Source organism: Penicillium soppii, assembly GCF_028829465.1.
Source record: "Penicillium soppii strain IBT 18220 chromosome Unknown utg000010l, whole genome shotgun sequence".
Lineage (NCBI taxonomy): Eukaryota > Fungi > Ascomycota > Eurotiomycetes > Eurotiales > Aspergillaceae > Penicillium > Penicillium soppii.
This window is the reverse complement of record NW_026643240.1, coordinates 1,240,593-1,259,759: the sequence shown is the minus strand read 5'-3', so window position 1 is coordinate 1,259,759 and position 19,167 is coordinate 1,240,593. Positions and strand designations below refer to the sequence as shown.

The 19,167-nt window shown below is 46.9% G+C and overlaps 8 protein-coding genes across 8 annotated transcripts; 4 read left to right on the top strand and 4 right to left on the bottom strand.

Moving 5' to 3' along the window:
- Window positions 1-256: 256 nt before the first annotated feature.
- N7529_011142 (uncharacterized protein) lies at window positions 257-2,147 on the top strand (the record flags this gene model as incomplete). Its single annotated transcript, XM_057246668.1, has 7 exons — window positions 257-547; window positions 603-884; window positions 936-941; window positions 996-1,309; window positions 1,363-1,556; window positions 1,682-2,007; window positions 2,055-2,147. The coding sequence occupies 7 exons, from the start codon at window positions 257-259 to the stop codon at window positions 2,145-2,147; spliced, it is 1,506 nt and encodes a 501-aa protein (XP_057092017.1).
- Window positions 2,148-2,264: 117 nt separating this feature from the next.
- N7529_011141 (uncharacterized protein) lies at window positions 2,265-3,197 on the bottom strand (the record flags this gene model as incomplete). Its single annotated transcript, XM_057246667.1, has 1 exon — window positions 2,265-3,197. The coding sequence occupies one exon, from the start codon at window positions 3,195-3,197 to the stop codon at window positions 2,265-2,267; it is 933 nt and encodes a 310-aa protein (XP_057092016.1).
- Window positions 3,198-3,993: 796 nt separating this feature from the next.
- N7529_011140 (uncharacterized protein) lies at window positions 3,994-5,263 on the bottom strand (the record flags this gene model as incomplete). The annotated part of the gene is made up of 4 exons (XM_057246666.1): window positions 3,994-4,174; window positions 4,230-4,655; window positions 4,715-4,784; window positions 4,834-5,263. The coding sequence occupies 4 exons, from the start codon at window positions 5,261-5,263 to the stop codon at window positions 3,994-3,996; spliced, it is 1,107 nt and encodes a 368-aa protein (XP_057092015.1).
- Window positions 5,264-6,258: 995 nt separating this feature from the next.
- N7529_011139 (acetyl/propionyl/methylcrotonyl-CoA carboxylase subunit alpha) lies at window positions 6,259-8,744 on the bottom strand (the record flags this gene model as incomplete). Its single annotated transcript, XM_057246665.1, has 5 exons — window positions 6,259-6,309; window positions 6,507-8,133; window positions 8,188-8,285; window positions 8,349-8,547; window positions 8,596-8,744. The coding sequence occupies 5 exons, from the start codon at window positions 8,742-8,744 to the stop codon at window positions 6,259-6,261; spliced, it is 2,124 nt and encodes a 707-aa protein (XP_057092014.1).
- A 571-nt stretch (window positions 8,745-9,315) lies between these two features.
- On the bottom strand, window positions 9,316-9,720 carry N7529_011138 (uncharacterized protein; the record flags this gene model as incomplete). Its single annotated transcript, XM_057246664.1, has 2 exons — window positions 9,316-9,326; window positions 9,375-9,720. 2 exons carry the CDS (start codon window positions 9,718-9,720, stop codon window positions 9,316-9,318), a joined length of 357 nt encoding a protein of 118 aa, XP_057092013.1.
- A 1,727-nt stretch (window positions 9,721-11,447) lies between these two features.
- On the top strand, window positions 11,448-12,993 carry N7529_011137 (uncharacterized protein; the record flags this gene model as incomplete). The annotated part of the gene is made up of 4 exons (XM_057246663.1): window positions 11,448-11,519; window positions 11,607-12,079; window positions 12,134-12,236; window positions 12,295-12,993. The coding sequence occupies 4 exons, from the start codon at window positions 11,448-11,450 to the stop codon at window positions 12,991-12,993; spliced, it is 1,347 nt and encodes a 448-aa protein (XP_057092012.1).
- A 1,145-nt stretch (window positions 12,994-14,138) lies between these two features.
- N7529_011136 (amidohydrolase family protein) lies at window positions 14,139-14,978 on the top strand (the record flags this gene model as incomplete). Its single annotated transcript, XM_057246662.1, has 1 exon — window positions 14,139-14,978. One exon carries the CDS (start codon window positions 14,139-14,141, stop codon window positions 14,976-14,978), a length of 840 nt encoding a protein of 279 aa, XP_057092011.1.
- Window positions 14,979-17,780: 2,802 nt separating this feature from the next.
- On the top strand, window positions 17,781-18,104 carry N7529_011135 (uncharacterized protein; the record flags this gene model as incomplete). The annotated part of the gene is made up of 1 exon (XM_057246661.1): window positions 17,781-18,104. One exon carries the CDS (start codon window positions 17,781-17,783, stop codon window positions 18,102-18,104), a length of 324 nt encoding a protein of 107 aa, XP_057092010.1.
- Window positions 18,105-19,167: the final 1,063 nt, after the last annotated feature.

Sequence of the window (19,167 nt, the reverse complement as noted above, 5' to 3'; positions counted from 1 at the left end):
TATGATCTCTGGATTGTGCTTCAATGATTCTATAGGACTGTATTCTCATGCAACGCAGTATCGCAACAAAGAGATAACTCAAGCCCTACGATTGGATCGAAATCCCCGCATTCTTGAATTCGGTTATGAGCTTTCGCATGCCGACTTGTATACCCCGCAAGTGCCAATGCCGCAGACTGTATAAGCTATCGTATAAGATGCATGATGCAGATGCAGATGTGGAGAAAGCGGACCAGCAAGCACGACGACACTCAGCATGGGCGACACGAAACCAACGCAGGATCACCTCGAGCGCATTGGGTCCCCCGATCCAGACGTCGTTTCAAGCAAGCATATCGGCATTGATGAGGAACTGCGCAAATACGTCGTCGCCGCTGATAACGTCCAAGTCGACGAAGCGACTAGCAAGCGGCTCCGACATATGATCAACAAGCGCGTTCTCATTGTTATGGTAGGCACCTATTTCCTGCAATCGCTGGACAAGAACGCTATCAGCTATGCGGCCATCATGGGCATCCAGGAAGATGCACATCTTGTTGGGCAGGATGTTAGTATCGCCATTGGACCTCACCTGTAGGGGCTTTGCTAAGCTTTTTGTTTAGTACTCTTGGCTTCATACCGTTATATACTTTGGTATTTTGTTTGCGGAATATCCGACCAATCTGATTGTGCAGAAGGTGCCGATTGCGAAGTATCTTGCTGCGAATATCTTTCTGTGGGGTTTGACTTTGACGATGACATGTTTCGGTTTCAACTTTACTATCCTCGCGGCGCTTAGAGTACTCCTCGGTATTTTCGAAGCCGTCTCTCAGCCTACCTTCCTGCTATTATCATCTATGTGGTACAAGCGAGAGGAACAAGCCCATATTGTGACTTACTGGTTTGTAAGTTTCATTTCGATCGAAGGTCCGACTTCACTACTGACTCGCCTTTAGGGAATGGTCAGTACATAAGAATTGACATCATTGGCACGAGATGTCTAACAAGAACTACAGAATGGCGTCCAAGGAATCTGCGGTGGTCTGTTCGCATACGGCATGAGCCATGTCCATTCGCCGATTTTGAAGTCCTGGCAATTCCTGTTCATTCTCCTCGGCTCTATAACCTGTGTGTGGTCAATGTTTGTCTTCTGGTGGATGCCGGACAGTCCCATGCGCGCGCACTGTTTTTCAGAAACAGACCGCGTGCTCATGATCGAGCGGGTCAGAGCCAATCAAACGGGTATCCAGAATAAGAGGTTCAAAAAGGCGCATGTTTTGGAAGCTATTCAAGACCCGCAGGTTTGGTTGTATATTTTGATCCAGATTATGTACGCATCCATGCTGGTTTCTTCTATCTCATTGCTGACTCTTGTGATACCAGCATCCAAATACCAACCGGCGGTCTCGGATCTTTCTCGACGATCCTGATCAAGAATTTCGGCTTTACGGAACTGCAAACTGAGCTTCTTTCTATGGTAAATGGAGGCGTTCAATGTTTTGTCCTTTTGACCTCTGCGTGGCTCTCGCGGCGTTTTAACCAAACCATTATCTTTCAACTGGTAATGCTATCCGTCGGTATAAAAGTTATGTTGCTGATGAACATAGATCTTCCTCATGCCAAACATAGCAGGAACAGCAGTTCTGATGGGCAAGTCTCCTATCCAACCTTGTCTTTGCTCAACTGTGCTCACAATTCTCAGCCGTCCCAATCTCTCACTCGACACGTATCGGTCTTCTAATCGGATACTGGTGTACCCTCTCCTTCTGGGGTACAACCACTCTTTTGATGTCGCTTTTATCCCGCAATGTCGCCGGCCAGACGAAGAAGTCTGTAAGTACTGCCTCGCTGTTCTTTGCCTGGGCGGTAGGAAATATGATCGGCCCGCAGGTGTTTCAGTCAAAGGATGCACCGAGATACTTCACTTGCTTCTCGGTTCATATGGGCTGCTATGGAGTTATCGTCATTTTGCTGCTTAGTCTGAGGTGGTATCTGAAGAGCGAAAATGCAAGGAAGGATGCTTTTCAGGTGAGTTTTTCTGTACCTAGCTTGGTATAGTGTGCTTACAGATACAGGAGCAGGATTGGCGGGCATCCGAAATGAACTTGGATAATGCATTTGATGATCTGACTGACAAAGAGAACCTCAGCTTTCGATATCATTACTAAATAGATTGGAGAAGTTCAGATCTGCGAGTGAATAAACACATGTTGATAAAGAAGATCAACGTCAATCGATGCTATCTACAGTCTAAGATTATTTACAAACCCCTCTCTGCACATCTCCTAAATCCGAACAGCAACCACCTGACCACTGTAAGTATAACCATTCTCTTCACCACCCCGAGTAGTAACATAAGCCCACTTCCCACCGGGAGCAATCTGCACAGAAGTAGGTCCAATAATATCCAAACTATCACCACCCCCAGCAACAATACTCTGTATTCCATCAACCCCAATCCTAGCAATTGCATTACCCGGCTGCGCAACATACGCATTACCCTCCCCATCAAAAGCAAAATCATCCCAATCATCCCCACCAGCAGCAGCATCCAACTTTGCAACAACCTCAACACTCCCAAACACCCTCCCATCCCCACTAACCGGTATCCTAGCAAAAGTATTGCGCGCACTATTAGTGAAAAAAACAAACTCCCCAAAAACCTGCAACCCATTTATCCCAATCGGCAGCGTAGCATTAGCAGGCGCAGCCAGCGCCTGATCTTCAAACACAACCTCCACCACCCCTGTCCTCGTATCGACGCGGAAAATCCGTCCCAGCCGCGAATCCGCAATCAAAACGACATCCGGCCGCCACGGCAAAGCCGCCATGCCATTCAGCATCTCGGCGTCCGGGATGCGCGCGATGATATCAACGCGCGGCACGCCGTTCAGATCGACTGCGTACAGCGTCTCGTTGTCATAGTGGTACGACCCGCGGACGCCGCCTACGACGGCGTATCTGTCGTACGCGATTTGGGCGATGCCTGTCAGGGCTGTTGCGCCTGGGAGGGCGGCGATGAGCTCTGCTTGGGGTGTTGGGGAGTAAGGGTTTAGGGTGTAGAGTTGGGCTTTGTTGAAGGTTGTTAGGAGGAGGTGGCCGTTTGGTCGGAGTTGGCTATTTTCGATGTCGACGTAGTTGGTGAAGTTGAAGAGTTGGGTTGTGGTTGCTGGGAGGGCTTGCAGAAGGGTCAAAGCGGTTAATGATTGGAGACGCATGATGGGTGGTGCTTTGGAAATGACATTGTGTGATTGTTGGGCTCCCCTTTATATTTGGATTAAGTGGGTTTGGCATGGAGAGTCGGAGATAAAAAGGATCGACATGGGGCCAAGACGGGGATTTGTGGATTTGATGCTCAGTTGGGAAATCTGCACCGAGTACTTTAATGCCCAGCAGTTTTGTTGGATTGATTAGATTGCAGGTAATGTTTAAATTGCTTGGTGAGTTAGTGATGTAACTTGGAACGGAGCATGTCCGATTCTCGATCTGAAACAGCACCTGCATTTATTAGTGTACATTGGTTTATGCAGGTCTCTCGACTATTAGGAAACAAACCTGGAATGCAGATATGGTCAGTAACCAGCATGCTTAAAACAACGGGAAGATCTGAACCGGGATTACCTACTCAAGGTCGGAATGCAGAGTCAGATGTGGCTGATGATTGCATTCTAGATCTACACCGTCTGTTTGGTACAAGAATGCGAGAAGATCTAGACCCCATTGAGTGAGGTATACCTCTCGAAAGCCCTGGGAGGCGGTCAATGGTGAAATAATTCAGTTTTTGCATACACAAAGATCAGATTTGCTCAATCGCGTGATCCGCCAGTTGACCCTAGCGAGACAAAAGCTCAGACTCGGGATGTTGTTTTTGGGAAAGAAAAGTTCAGAATATTGTGTGTGATTAATTGGAACGCAGAACATATGATAGAACAGTCCTAAGCGCACATGCGTCAAAATATCATCGCTCTATAATGCAATATGACTGTCAAATCGCAGGAAGCAAGCGCCAGCGGCTTAGGTCACAGTGTAGCCACCATCGACGCGGAGATCCGCTCCAGTGATGTACTTGGAAGCATCACTCAGCAAGAAAGTGACAGCTCCCATCAAATCCTCAGGTGTGCCCATCTTGCCAGCGGGAATGAGCGAAGTCCAGTGATCACGTAGCTGGGGGTTCTCGTCAAGGATCTTGCGCGTACTATACGAAAAACGTTAGCAATGTATTCAACTTCACAAATTCAGTTTCAACTCACAGAGCAGTCAGCATGTATCCGGGACTGATGCAATTCACACGGATGTCATGACCAGCCCACTCAACGGCAAGCGAAGCAGCGAGATGGCGGACAGCAGCCTTCGCCGCATTGTACGGTGCCTGGGGCTGGGGGACGTTCACGATGGCACCGGACATAGAGCCAATCATGACGATGCTGCCGGGTGCTTTGCGCTCCATAAGGTGCTTTGCGACACCTGTTGCGAAAAGATATGTGCCGTCCACGTTGACGCCCCAGAGTTTCTGCATACGGTCGAAGGGGTAGTTGATTGCGTCGAAGTTTTCGGTGAAACCAGCTGAGGTGACTAGGTTGTCGATTTGCCCGTGCTTGGAAATGACTTCTGAAAGGGCATTGTTGACCGATTCTGGGTTGGCGACATCGGCGTAGTGGGCTGTTACGTTTGGCATGCTGGGTATTGGAGTTAGTCATTGTGGTAAAGTTGAGGAAGAAATAAAAACCACACTTACTCCTCCAGACCGGGGTTTTCTTTGCGGAACTGCTCAACCAGCGAAGCAGCAGCAGCGTCGGCTTCGTTCTCTATCATAGATGTTAGTATTTTGATCCGGCCACGCGTTGTTGAACATACTGTTTAAATCAACAATTGCCAAATCAGAGCCCGAAGCAACGAGCGCTTGGGCCATGACAAGACCCAGCCCACGAGCTCCACCGGTTACCAAGCTGACTTTCTTCTCGAGAGAGAATTGGGCGAGAGTACGCTTGAAATGCATACCGCCTCGACCCTGGGCGACGGGCTGAGCGGGCATCTCGCTGTCCGGTGGATACTCAATGTGTACGCTCTCGTCGGTACGTGCGAATTGGCCCTCATGTTCACCGGATGCTCCCTCTGGAGCTTTGGTGGTTGCAGAGAGAATGGGGTCTTTGTCATCGCTTTTCTTGTTTTTGTTGAGCGAAGCCGTGGATGAGAGAGGTCTGAAACCTATAGCTGGGCGGGTAGCTGCGAATGCAGGGCGGGCGTTTAGAGCTCTGATGGCGTTCCGGGCGATTGGTTTGAACATTTTGAGGTGGACAGCTGGTGTCACTGGAGATGAGTATGTAAGGTTATGGTCTGATGGAAGGAAAGCTGGGTAGGGGAAGGGCGTACAGAAAACAAGTCTGGGAAATTATTTTCATGGAGCGAAGGAGCTGGGGAATGTGACAATTGCGGTGAAAGGCAGGACCAATTGTATTATTCGTTTTGAATACTTTGTTTTTTCTCATAGATCATAATCATAATATATGTAAATACAAAAATAGTATAAAGAGGGGACTCGCTATGATTGCCTCAAGCTAAAGTGGAGATCGATCTACTTCCTATGAGGATGACATAGTTTAGTGTACATCCTACATATGTACCTAAGATGTATGTAACGATGTATATACGTCCTTTTGCTAGTATACTCGGATAGATCTATATTCGAGATTCATTATTACTGCCAGATAAGTTGAATCTCTCTTTCCATAGGGTTTCTTCTTGAATATTCTAAGGTTTCCCCTGCAGCCAACCCAGGAGTACCTTCGTGCAGCGGGTACTAGGTACATAGCTCTTTGCTACAAGGACTAAAAAGACCAGTCACTTTCTGCAGCTAAGCAGGGCCACATTTGCCGCCTAGTCATCTTTGTGTCATGCATTTCGTTCACCGGTCCATCAGTGGCAAAAATTCGATAACAAACCCGGCTAGTGACGTGGCATCAAACTTCGATTCTTGAGCTTCAAAAGGGTACAATGTTGTATGCAGAGTAATAACAATGTACAACCGTAATGTATGGAGGTATGGAGTAAATAGTTAACAGCGACTCCGCTTCAAGTGGGGATTCCCCAGTTCCACCCCAGTTTTTCTTGTCGGGCTATCATCATACGGAGATCAACTACAATTTATACCATTTCGCTACCAAGATACTAAACTCTTGAATGCGTTGTAAAATAATATCTTAATTCTTTTTTTTTCCTTCTCATTTTATAAGAGCAGACCAAGGGGAATATTCTTTCCTAGGCAGTCGTCCAGATATTCAACTATTCAGACTCGGCGAATTCGACCAGCGGTGTTCCGCTCTTACATTGATCCTGTAAGGCACATGTTAGCTTTGCGTTATGTGAATGGAGAAATCCAAAAAGAGCCCAGACACGGCAGGGGCCCCAATAAACGAGAAACAAAAAAGGAAACACGAAAAATTCCGAAATCAAAACAATCAACACAAAACCCCGTCACGGGGTGCAGGAAAATTCTAGATCGAAGTCAGGGGTAAAGGCGCGTGACTTACTCCTTGTCGATGCACAACCCGGGCAATTGTACCCCGTTGCGGGCTCCGGATAACCGTTTCCATTTTCATACTCTCGATCACAACCAAAGGCTGATCTTTCTCCACCACATCTCCAGCCTGCACCTCTACCCGCAGAACCTTACATGGCATCGGCGCCAAGACACTGTTGGTGACATCCTTCATTCCAAGCGCCTTCTCCATCCACTTGGCCCGGGGCACGGTGAGTCGGTACTGCGTCCCGCGCTGGAAAACAATAATAGTGTCCTCATCTCGGACGACGGTCGTGTCCAGCCGCGTGTGTGGGAAAAAGGAGGTCACAATGTGCGACGTCAGATCTAGTCGGCTGACCACCTGCTCGAAGACTCGTCCGCCGACCTCGATATTGAACGTGTTATCGGCTGTTTGCTGTACTCGCACATTGAATGTAGACCCCTCAGGAGACCCTGGACCCGTGCTTTCGGTAAATGACAGCTGTCGCTCTTGGTAGCTGGGTGTGAATCCGATGGTGGACCCTGCGACGCCTGCAGATGAGCTTGCGCCGGAGACGGTGTCGCGTTGTAGGCATGCCAATGCGACCTGGGCTAAAACTTCGTCTTCAATTGGCTTCTTGGCAAAGAGCTCTTCGCGATGCTTCTCAATGTAGCCGGTCTCGACCTCGCCGGCGATGAAGTCCGGGCTCTTGCAGATCGTTTTTAAGAACTCGATGTTGGTCACTGGGCCGGCCACTTCGTATTCTTCTAACGCAGCGGCCAACTTTCGGAGGGCCTCTTCGCGGTTTGCACCCCGCACGATAAGCTTGGAGATCATGGGATCATAATGGGCCGAGACGTCGTCTCCTTCCACGAAGCCCGCGTCAATGCGGATATCGTCTGAAGTAGCCGGCGTTCGGACATGGAGGAGACGCCCTGAGTCAGGGATGAAACCCTGCTCTGGGTTCTCCGCATAGATGCGGGCTTCGATGCCGTGGCCACTTTGGGCAATGCGTTCTTCCACCTCCTCTTGCGTAAGGGGTAGCTTGGCTCCCTCGGCCACAAGGATCTGCCAATGAACAAGATCCTGTCCGGTGACCATCTCAGTAACGGGATGCTCCACCTGCAGGCGGGTGTTCATTTCCATGAAAAAGAACTCGCCAGAGTCATTATCGAAGATGAATTCGACTGTACCAGCACCCTCGTAGCCAACGGCCAATGCGGCCGCCCGGGCTTTGTCCCAGAGATCCTTCCTAGTTGCATCAGGAAGGTGAGGCGCTGGAGATTCTTCCAGGACTTTCTGGTGTCGTCGCTGGATACTGCAGTCTCTCTCTCCAAGAGCCACGGAGTTTCCATGCTTGTCTGCAAATACCTGGACTTCAATGTGTCGTGGCGTAGTGATATACTTCTCCACAAGTACATTGTCATCTCCAAAAGAACTCATAGCCTCTGACTTTGCTGACTCAAGCTGGGCTTGGAACTCTGATTTGGAGCTGGCAATGCGCATGCCCTTTCCACCTCCTCCTTTGACGGCTTTGATAAGCACTGGATATTTGATTCGATCCGCCTGCTCTTCCAGGAAGACTGGGTCTTGGTTTGCTCCGTGGTAGCCCGGGACACACGGCACACCGGCGGCTGTCATAATTTCCTTGGAGCGGCTATTAAAGTCCCAGTAAGTATAATAATCATTTCAAGCGAAGTAAAGAACACACCTCTTGTCTCCCATATCTTCAATGGCAGTATATGGGGGGCCGATGAAAACTAGCCCAGCCTCGGTACATTTTCGTGCAAATGCTGAATTCTCACTCAACTATGTATCAGAATAGCAGTTAGCATCATATTTAGTAGCCCGAATTATGCACAATCAACTCACAAATCCATAGCCAGGATGTATCGCTTGACACCCTTCTCTCTTCGCAATCTCAATAATCCTATCACCGTCAAGGTACGCCGAGACCGACCCCAAATTAAAAGCAAATGGCGAGCTCAAAGCATGCTGAGCTTTGCTATCCGGATCAGTATAGAGTGTAGTTACACGGATTCCACGATCAGCAGCCGTGCGTCCAACTCGTCTGGAGAGATTAGCAGTCAATCCGGGGTAACATCAAAATCAAACATACAGAGCAATTTCGCCTCGATTAGCAATAAGGATTGAATCCAATGACTTTGTATTTGGGGTAGTGGTGACTGACGATGCAGCTCGCGTTGTTCTGCGGGCCGCGGTCGGGGCTAAGCGTGGAGTAATGCGGAGAAGGGATGAGAGGGTCATGATGGTAGAGTGCTAGCAGCTTCTGCAGCTGCAATAGGGGGTTTCACAGATTGTTGAAAGAATTATAGAGATGGCATAATGTTCCTTCGAAGGGATAAAATAGAGAATGGGAAAGTCTACAGGGTCTCGGAAGCTATTCTTGTTGAGCCGACGCAAAGCGAGATTGCGGGGAAAGACTCGGGGGATGAATGCTTGATTATGTAATGGTTGACACCGTATTTCTAAGGTCCTTATTCTATCTCTAAGCGTTTAACTTTTACATACTTTCTTAGCTATTCTCTTTCTCTCTTCTTCTCTACATACATTTCTAGTGGATTGATACAGGGACACCCCCATGGATCATAGGATTTTCCTTTGGATAATGCAAAAGATCCCCTGCCTGGTTCTTCAAGTATCACATGAATCAGTTAAGAGGCCCTATTGCAAGGTGTCAAGTCTACAAGGAAAACTTCATTTTGTAATGGCTTTTAGGCCTTCAAAAAATTCACTGCTTCTTTTATAACAACTGATCTACCGCACGCCAAAGAGATTAAGTACCGAGTCCACAAAGCCCCTTCCCTTCATCGCTGCATCACACCCTTCCTTTAACACAATATCAGCAAACCAAATATCAAAATCATAAGCACTTACGTACGATCCAATCTTCAGCAGCCTCTTTCATAACACGATAAGCTTCTGCATAATACCCACATACCAAGAGTTCATCCATCCCCCGCCACTCGCCCATCGCTAGTCGCCTTGCACATTCCAAAGGCAATTGTAGCCCTAAAGAAGCTGGCTTAACCTCTGAACCGGACAGGCGGGGGTCGGCACCATGTTCGAGCAGTAGCTTGATTGCTGGGATGTTTTCTTTAATATAGTTAGGATTGCCCCAGTCCCGTATAGCGCAATGAAGAGGCCGACCGAGACTGCGACGTGGATCACGCTCGTGGTCCATTTCATTTGGATCGGCGCCGGCGCTAAGTGCAGCTTTCATATTTCCTAGTTTAAGGGATGTTGGGTGCTCGGCGATGATTCCCAGAAAAGAGATGGCTGGGTGGTATGAACCCATGCGTAGGAGGTTTCCTGAGGCTCATCAGCCTTGCTGGCGTCACTTGTTTTTGGCTCTGAAAAAGCCGAGTTGAAGTCCAATGGCGGAATTTTAGACATGCCGAGGAGAGAATAACGGGTGACTTTTGGGGGTGGCCAGGCGGTACTTGTACTTGGTTTGGGCATGCCTGGTTTAGGTTCTTCGGCTAACAGCCCCGCTAAACTTTAGCACCTGCTAGTGGGCATACGAGGTGCACTACAATATGTCAGAATTAAGATTGGAACATGGCAAGAGACTGTCTTGTCCATACACATCAAGTGGGAATGGACGATGAGTTTTAGTTCGGACGGATGCGTCTACCAAACCTCAAACTAACCCATCTTCGGTGCTAGTGTAATAATAGATACACCATCCACGGTCAATGCAATCCTCTTAAGAACAGAACCCAAAAATTTGGGCACTAGAGTAGGCCCGGTTCCAACACAGACGTAATTGCTTAGATAAAAGCCCGCACAACTAGTCCCTACAGTCAGATCTCAAGAATACAATGATGCAAGCGAGATACCCTCCGCCGATGCAATCACGCCATATGAATGGCGGCTCTAAAAAGACAATCCCAAATGGAGACCATGCTAGTCTGGGCTGGGGATGGATTGGTGATGGAAATGTGCACAGAATGTATAGCCTCTGAGGTCGAGGGTTGAGCAGTCTGATGCTACGCCAGGGTTCTAGGAGAAGAATTGCGAGAGGGAAAGACCGCACTCGGTTGCATACTAGAACATGTATCGCCACTAGCGATGAGAAGGAATTCGTCGCAATCAAATGGCATGCTTGTTTGGATTGGAGAGGGATCGACGATAATTTCGAACGAAATACACACAATAAGCCCACATCTCCCACTTGGGGGCCGCATAGAGGTCGTCGTTTTGGGAGAATGATGAAATTTGTTCTGGATCTTCATTCAGGGTGAATTGCTCAACAGGTGGTTTAGCTTCTGGGTGATCATGCTGGGTGAATGCTGGGTTGCCATAGTGGACTAGAGAACTTATAGACCTACATGAACGTTTGCATATCAAGCATGCCATTCATAAGATCTGCTTAGTGCAAGGCAATAGCTCAATGTCATATGCTTGAACTTTTGACCTTCAACTGGAGTCACTTAACTGACGAATGCCAGCCTTGCTTCTTATCAAGTACGGAGGCTGATAAGATAGCGATGCGAGCAGAAAGTAATTGATGCCTGGTTTACCTTTCCAGGAAATACGAAGCAGCAGATCCATCCGAATGCAGATGGCGAAGCCTATCCTGCAGGAAGTTGTGGGGTAATAAGGAACTGGCAGCACACGAGAGCAATCTGATTGGCAACACACAGCTTAATACAAATGGCAAACATCTAAAAGTGGAGATGCGATCCTACTGATATGCAATTTAAGCGATATGCTCCGGACAGTCTTTCCTAGTTAGGAATGGTGCATTTTCGCTGAAGCCGAATGAGTCAATGTTAGCTAAGTAACTATAGCTTGGGTTGCTTCGACTATTGAAGGATAAATTTGGGCTTCAACTTGGCTCTTCTCTCTTCTAGTCTTCAGATGCTCTCAACATTATTATTTGAAATAGATAGGCGTCACAATTGAGCAACGAACATAGGTTTCCATTCATATATTGCGCCCACCATGAACCCACTCAATTTGTTGAAGAGGTGGTCCTGGGGCTCTTCCCCGGAAGAAGATGTATTTGATCCAAAGGTATGTACATTTAGCAGTTTGTGGCTCTTAATCTTATGTAAGATACACGACTTTACGAAAGCGAATGTCTAAATTTTCACCCAACAGGTGCATCTGAACTACGTCCCCCCTATAAAGAAATTCACAATGGAAGAACTTCTCCTAGATTCAAGCACGACCACATCTCCCATTGCGGGAACTGTGCCGTTTCCACTATTATCAGCAGAAGGTGTCAGGGCCTACCGAAGAGCCCTGTTCCAAAAGGAAGTGATCGAAAACTGCGCCAGTTCCCCATTCCCAGGAACATTGGTCTTGCGTGATGCAGTGAAAAAGTCGAAATTTATCAATGATTTTTGGACGCATCCTGATACAATGAGATTCGTATCTGAAGCAATCGGTGTACCTCTGGAGGTTGTGATGCCGACGGAAATAGGGCACACTAACATCCAAGTTCAAGGCACCACCATCGCAGAAATGGCTAGTAATCTGAGGGTTGAGCCGACGGCTGAAACGCTCGAGCTGAGTCCTGAAGATCGAGCTTACGACCCATTGACAGATAAAAGCTCCATCATTCCATGGCAGTATGTCATTCACCTAAACGTCCACTCGGGAATATAACAGCTAACCGGTAAAAGTTATGACTCGTATCCATACGTTTGCGTGTTGATGTTGAGTGAGACTGATGGAATGATTGGAGGCGAGACATATATCAAGAAAGGAAATGGAGAAGCTCAAAAAGTGAACTTGCCCTGATATTTTTGAAGTGAGCTAATTAAGCTAAACAAATCTTCTCCAGGTTGAGGGCCCACAACTCGGACACGCAGTCATGCTCCAAGGCGGCGAAGTCTGTCATTTAGCTGCTCGTGCCAAAGGCGTGAAAGAACGCATATCCACGATCACCTCTTATCGCTCCAAGATGCCAAACGTTTACGACTCCAGCTATATAACCAATGTCCGACCCTATGCAGACACAGCCTCACTTTATCCCGAATGGGCACAGTACCGCCTGCGGAAACTGAGGGACGAACTTACATACTTCCTTGATGAGGCAGACAAGGAGTGTGACCCTGCCCAAGAAAGAAAAGATATACACAGCCTCATAGACCAGCAAATTGATTATCTGCGGCGGACTTCTCGCCAAATGGTCGATCCCGAATATACACAGCACATCCTAAGCAAGTACGGCAAACCGGCATACTATGATGCACCGAGGATTTGGAAAGTTGTTCGAAACCTACCAGATTTTGAACTCCTTGCATCAGTAGCGGATGCGGAACGGCGATGGAAGCCGGAAAGTCCGTATTGGATGGATCTCCAGAAATCGATCGAAACAATCAAATTTGGTAAACCGGTCCAAAGTGTTCTTGGGACTGCTGTGTTGAACATGTCAAGTCGATATTATATGGGAGATGAACTCCTGCGACAGGGGCTCAATGAAGTGTTCTTAGACTGGTTCGGAGACTCCGGCCTCTGGGAAATGTATTGCAAGATCTGATGCCTTATGTTTTCGATCAATTCTGATGATATACTTTGCGAATAACGGAATTGAAGACTGTGCGTTTCGTTATCCTTATTATGCAAACTAATCTACCGTGCTCCATTGAAATGAAATGATGCATACATCGCTCGACTCGCGAATTTATCTGTCCTTCAACAGAGACAAGCGAGAACATACGTGCCGCCGGAATTTTTAGGGTCAAAGATTCAACGTCAAGGGGAATGCCTCCCATTTGAACCATTTGACACAGAATTAAGACTAAGATAAAACCTTCTCAGCAATCTGCGCCTATGATCCAGTCGTTACGAAATACGCCTAGCAACTTTTTAATTTTGCAGAGCGAGTTCGCGCCAGTCCAATTAATATAACCTAATGTTTCAGCTACTATTCGCTGGCTATAATGGGAAATCTTGCCTTTGAAAATCGCTTAAAACAATCGCCGAAGAGAAAAAAGCCTGCTTCCTGAAGACTATTCGAACGAATGTTACTAACAATGATCATATCAAGGATATGCCTTAGGTGTTTCCTATCTTCGTGAATTGTTAAATTAAAGGCTAATTCTGAAAGAAGTGAGTAAATACTCACTTAGGAATTGGATATAAAAGGCTTGCTAATCGCTATATAGACAAGGGCAGCCAGCTGGCGAGTTCTACAGCCTAAAGATGCTCCCAATTTCTAGTTTGAATACTTGGGGAAATTCATCGAGATTATCAAGAAAATCAAGAAAACCAAGCCTTTCCTAAGCCATTAAGCGTTGTCCAGCACATCGTTGAATTTACTGAAGTGTCAACAAATTTCTTGATCCGGCGGCGGCCGCTATGATAGACTCCAAAATCCCCACAATAGAGGATCCCGACCCAAGCCACCTACTCAATGCCGGTGCTTCCGGCAAATGTATCATGGATTCGGGGAATTAATTCTGACGTTGCCCTGAATCACCCTAATGCTCCAAACAAATTATGGCCGAGAGAGTTGATATTCATTGTCACATTATCCCCGACGGATGGAGAAAGTGGTGCGAGAAGTTAGGCTGGGACAAACCTGACGGAATGCCATGTATACCAGTACGTTGGCTTCGGGAACCACTCCACTCCTATCTAACATAGCACTAGTCTTGGTCCCCAGAAGCTCATATTGAAATAATGGACAGGCTTCGCATCAAACGGTCTATCCTTAGCATCACGTCACCCGGCACCCATCTCCAGACTGGAAACTTTGAGCTCGCAAAGCAGATTACACGCGAAACCAATGACGAAATTGCTACCGTTTGTCGCAAGTTCCCAGATCGGTTCAAATTCTTTGCCTCTCTCCCTCTACCCGATGTGGAGGGTTCGCTCGAGGAAATCGATCGCGCTCTAGAACTGGGTGCTGTAGGCTTTGCTCTTATGACCAATGCTCAGGGCTACTATATGGGAGACTCGCGATTTGATCCCGTCTTCAGCAAACTGAATGAGCGAAAGGCAGTTGTGTTCGTCCATCCGACACAGTGCTGCTCACTAGACAATCCAGAGACTGATAAGCCCCTGGCACAGTATCCAACGCCTATGATGGAGTATCTGTTTGACACGACTCGAGCCGTTGTGAATCTTATCCTATCGGGCACAGTTACCAGAAATCAGGAACTGACATTCCTTGTTTCTCATTGCGGGGCGATGCTGCCTCCGCTCATTGAAAGATTAACTACATTCTCGGCGACTCCGCTGCTCAAGTCTTGCGAGAGATTGTCGAGTGATCAGGTCAAAGAGCTGCTTCGTACTCAATTCTTCTTTGATCTTGCCGGCATGCCATTCCCGGATCTCATCCATGGATTCCTGAGAGTTGGAGAGTCGAGTCGTTTGCTTTATGGTAGTGACTATCCTTATACCCCTGGGCATATGACTCGGGCTCTCAGTCAGATCATGGACATGAATCTCCAACAAATGTTCAGTGAGGAAGAGATTCAGAGAATATACTCGGGCAATGCGGAAACTCTCGGATTGTGAATTATTTCCGAATTCCAAACAGATGTCCATAATATTATTCGTTGATTTTGTACGTATGCTAATATATTATTTATCTTCTAATGCCAATATAGGCACGTAAAACGGAAGGAGATTGGCGTTTGAATGAATTTGTGTGCAACTACTACAAATCATTACGGGAATGAAGTGATCTTCAATTGAGTTGGTTTCCTTCTATTACTGAACAGCCCGAAATAGAGGTGACATGCCCTCCCTCGAACCATCCAGCAACAACTATCTATACCAGTTCCAAGGTTGTGATGGAGACAGTCAGGAAGGGAGATGTCATGCCCTCCCCTGGAGCATCTGACAACGGGTCAACCATTACAAAAAGTATAACACAATCAACCCATCTCCCCTGATAGATACCAGAGACCTCGTAAAACCCAGCTGGAAGAAACTACTGTGGGATAAAAATAAACAGCTGGAAAGAGTACCTCTCGTACATGTGATAATTTCAAACAGTTCCCCTCTTTGGTTCCTCCGCTTTTAAGATTTGTTCAGCAAAATCAAGTAAAACTCAAGTGAAAGATACATAAGGGATGTCCATAGGAAGATCCGACCAGATCCACACAATTTATACTTCAACCGCCAGACTTTCTTTTCTTTTCCCGCGATTCTATAGAAAAGGACAAGTAAAAGGACGCAATGTGAAACGACGTGAAGAAATTGTCACACAAGAGGGTCGAAGAGTCTAAGTGATCAATCCCAACTAAAGGCTGTAACCAGCAGCTTCCACCGAGTAATTACACTCGATTTTAAAAATGCAGATGATTAGGACTTAAATAGAGACTAAGGGCACCTCATATCTACCTAAGAGCCAAGGTGATGAGGTATTCAGAAATACATGTAGACATAAGTGTGCTATTTATAAGGGTGATGATGATGGTGCCGATGACGGCAGCGTCTGGAAGGCAAGTGGGAATACAAATTTACTCATTTTTCTGTCAAAGCAAACAAAAGCGAGACTGGTGCGTCCGTGGCACATTTTGTGATTGGTTGAAGAAGGAAAAAAAAAAAAGAGGGGGAGCAGGACGAGGTGTGTACTTCATGACTTGATCTGTAGCCTAGATGGATGTTGGAGTCGTTTTGAGGCTCGGGAGATAGAGTTCAGGAACCTATCACGAGGAAGGAAAGGGGTCCTGAAAAGGCATAGTGTGGTACCCCGGTACCAAGGTTCATTCAACATGCTAGTATAGCATCTTCCGATTCCTCTTTTAGTCACTGCACCTAAGCTTGATTTGCGCCGCCGTATACAGGGAGGATCGAAATTAATTTCACCACTTGCACACGGAGAATCTATCTCGAACCCTCTCTTGAAACACGCTATACTTATTACAGTTACTCTTCCCCTGAACCCTTGTCCTGGCAGTAATTCAATACACGTGTAAATAACAGCATGAAAATAGCTTCTGTATTAGACCTGTATTTTTCTTTGGCACTCTAGAACGTTGACACTGCAAACAGGCCAAACACAAGGGTTGTCTGCTCTTCTCGTCTGGAGATGTGGCAAGAATTCGAATTCCACTCCCGTCAACCGCGCACCGCTACACCGAGCGCGGTGTATAGAGACAGTACTAGTGGGTAATATTTACTTGCTTTGTGTAGCAAGCTTGGCCTTCTAATAGAAGACCAGCATTTGCTTGACTGACTGGTTATGATCATGCTGATGTTGGATTCTTTGGAGCGTTCAGACGATGACGATGACTACTGATTCATATCCCGATGAACGTGATCTTCAACCGCATGCACTTGAACCTGGAGACCAAGATTCGTGATATGCTCCCACTCCAGGATACTACGGTCGCACACCTGCGTCAAGCTGTGGGCTCAGCCCTTCCCCCGACTATCACTCCGAGCACGATCTAGAAGACCTATGCTAACACGAGCCCGAAAGACCCAGAATGCTTCAACTATCCGAGTGGCACGATAGGATGCTAAGACGAGCTGCCGGCAAACTGCATCCAATATACGATAGAATGGAAAGTCACAGTGAATAAGAAGGTGCTCTCGCGAGACACTGAAGAGGATGTAGTCCTGACTCCGAGTGCTTATTAGCCGAAGACCCTGAAGGGTAAGCTTGAGAGGTTGTTAGAAAGGAAAATCTCCCGTAAAGGAAGGGTAAGGTCGGACGACACTTCGATCGCTGTATCGGTGAATGATCGATCCTAACGCGACCTGATGAAAAGGTTTGACCATCTCGACATCGATTGAACTACTGTTAAAAAGCAGCTGCTAAAGTGGGGCGAACTATTTCGTCGAGGCAAGAAACTGAGGCTAAGTATCACCTTTAAATATTTTGAGGACGACTCTCTCCACAAAATTACCTCGGGTAGGGTCGAGAAAAGAGGAAGGTCATCGGTCACTAAACGAATGCTCAACGAGCGAGACGCTCAACTAGATGCCGAAGGAAACGTGTCCGGGCAAGAATCGATGTAGCGGGGTGTTTACAATCTAATGCGTTGCCTATCCTCTTTATGCCACCTTGGCCCACATTGCTGGCAAGACCCCCACAGAAAGAAGCATTATATATTGAGGAGCCATCAATTAAAGCGTTTGATTGCCTTTGTGGAGAAAGGCGGCGTCTTACTGTCTTATAAAGATGTCCCGGATAATTTGCGTGAAGAACTATATATGGAAGAGCGGCATAGACTAGAGAGCCAACAATCTCAGAAGGACAAGATGGTAGGCACCCCAGGAAGCTGTCAGCCTATCAATATCAACTTCAATGGGATGCAATCTTCCCCGTAACAAGACATATCCAACCCAACCACAGCCTTGGCAATGGTTCTGCCACCCAATGACCAAGTCATGGAAGGCCTCAATCTTACTGGGCTAAGAGACGAAGCCGTCAAAGATTACGGCGCATGGCATGAATCGATTGTTGGTGACGAAAATCTGAAAGCACAGTTTCGGCAAGCATGCAAGGTGGCGTTAGCCAATAGTCTTGATCTTAGACTGATTCACGAGGACCAAGATCCCTCATTCTTTATCGACAAAGGGATTGTGGTGGGTATTGCACGCCAATTCGTGAGAGATATTGGCCAATGGGTTAAGTGTGTAAGAAATGTCACGCTGGACGACCAAGCTACGCAGGCCGCAGCTTGAACCCATATGAAGGCGTAAGAAGGCACTCGGATACACACTAGATTGGCTTTAAATTACTTCTGTTTTATACAAATCCTTAAGTTAATGATTAAACCACAACTGTACACACAAAAGTACAGTACTTCCCGAAATTGGTGCGGCCACCTGCACTCTTCGATTGGCTCTCAAACCCTAATACCAAGACTGGTTAGTCTATATTAGGAATAGACTTGTAATATCAATATTCCTGTATCGCACTATTACTGTGGTTTACTTTAATTAAAATACGACGCTGTGTCTCATAGCTGTATTGCCGATCCTAGGAAACTAGAATTTCCAGTAATGTAAACAAGTCAAACTACAGAGCCTAAGAGGGCCTCGAGAATCTGGCTAGGTGTCTGCCACTTTCCTTTGCCACTCTGGTGACAGTAAGGGAATTTTAAAGGAGGTCAAAAAGTGATAGGATCTAAAGAATTGATACACTAGGGGTGCAAATACAACATCATTGTCATTGGAACTTGTAATTAACGTATAATCGGGTCGTCGAACGCGGCCACCTGGCGGTGTCCGGGTTCCCGGGTCTAATTGCCACCCGGGTCTAATTGCCAATTTACCAATTCCATCATTGAATTCATTGAATTTAAATAGCATCGCCTTCTGTATCAACACAATAAAGATCATCTATCCAATCCTGGGCCCCTTCTGCACTATTATCATCCTCAATTTCTCCTGGATTTTCAATGTCGCCGTCCTCAATTGCTTTTAAAATAGCTGCATCCCGCCATGATTTCTTAGATCGGTTGAACATCTGCAGCCTTTCTCGGTCGGCGCGGTCAGATATTTGTTTTTTACAGTCCTTAACTAGGCGAGGGCCTAGTTCAGGAAGTCTGCGCTTTGTTTTAGCAGTATTAGACTGTTTTTTCCGTCGTAAAATGCGAACATTGTCCTCCGCAAATTGAGCACCAACTTCGGCAAGAGCGAGTCCACCTGCTAAAATCCGAGAAAGACTATCCCGCACCTTCGGGGAAATTGTAGCATCATTCTGTATATGCTTCACAACCTTATTGCTCGCTTTTCGTAGCTT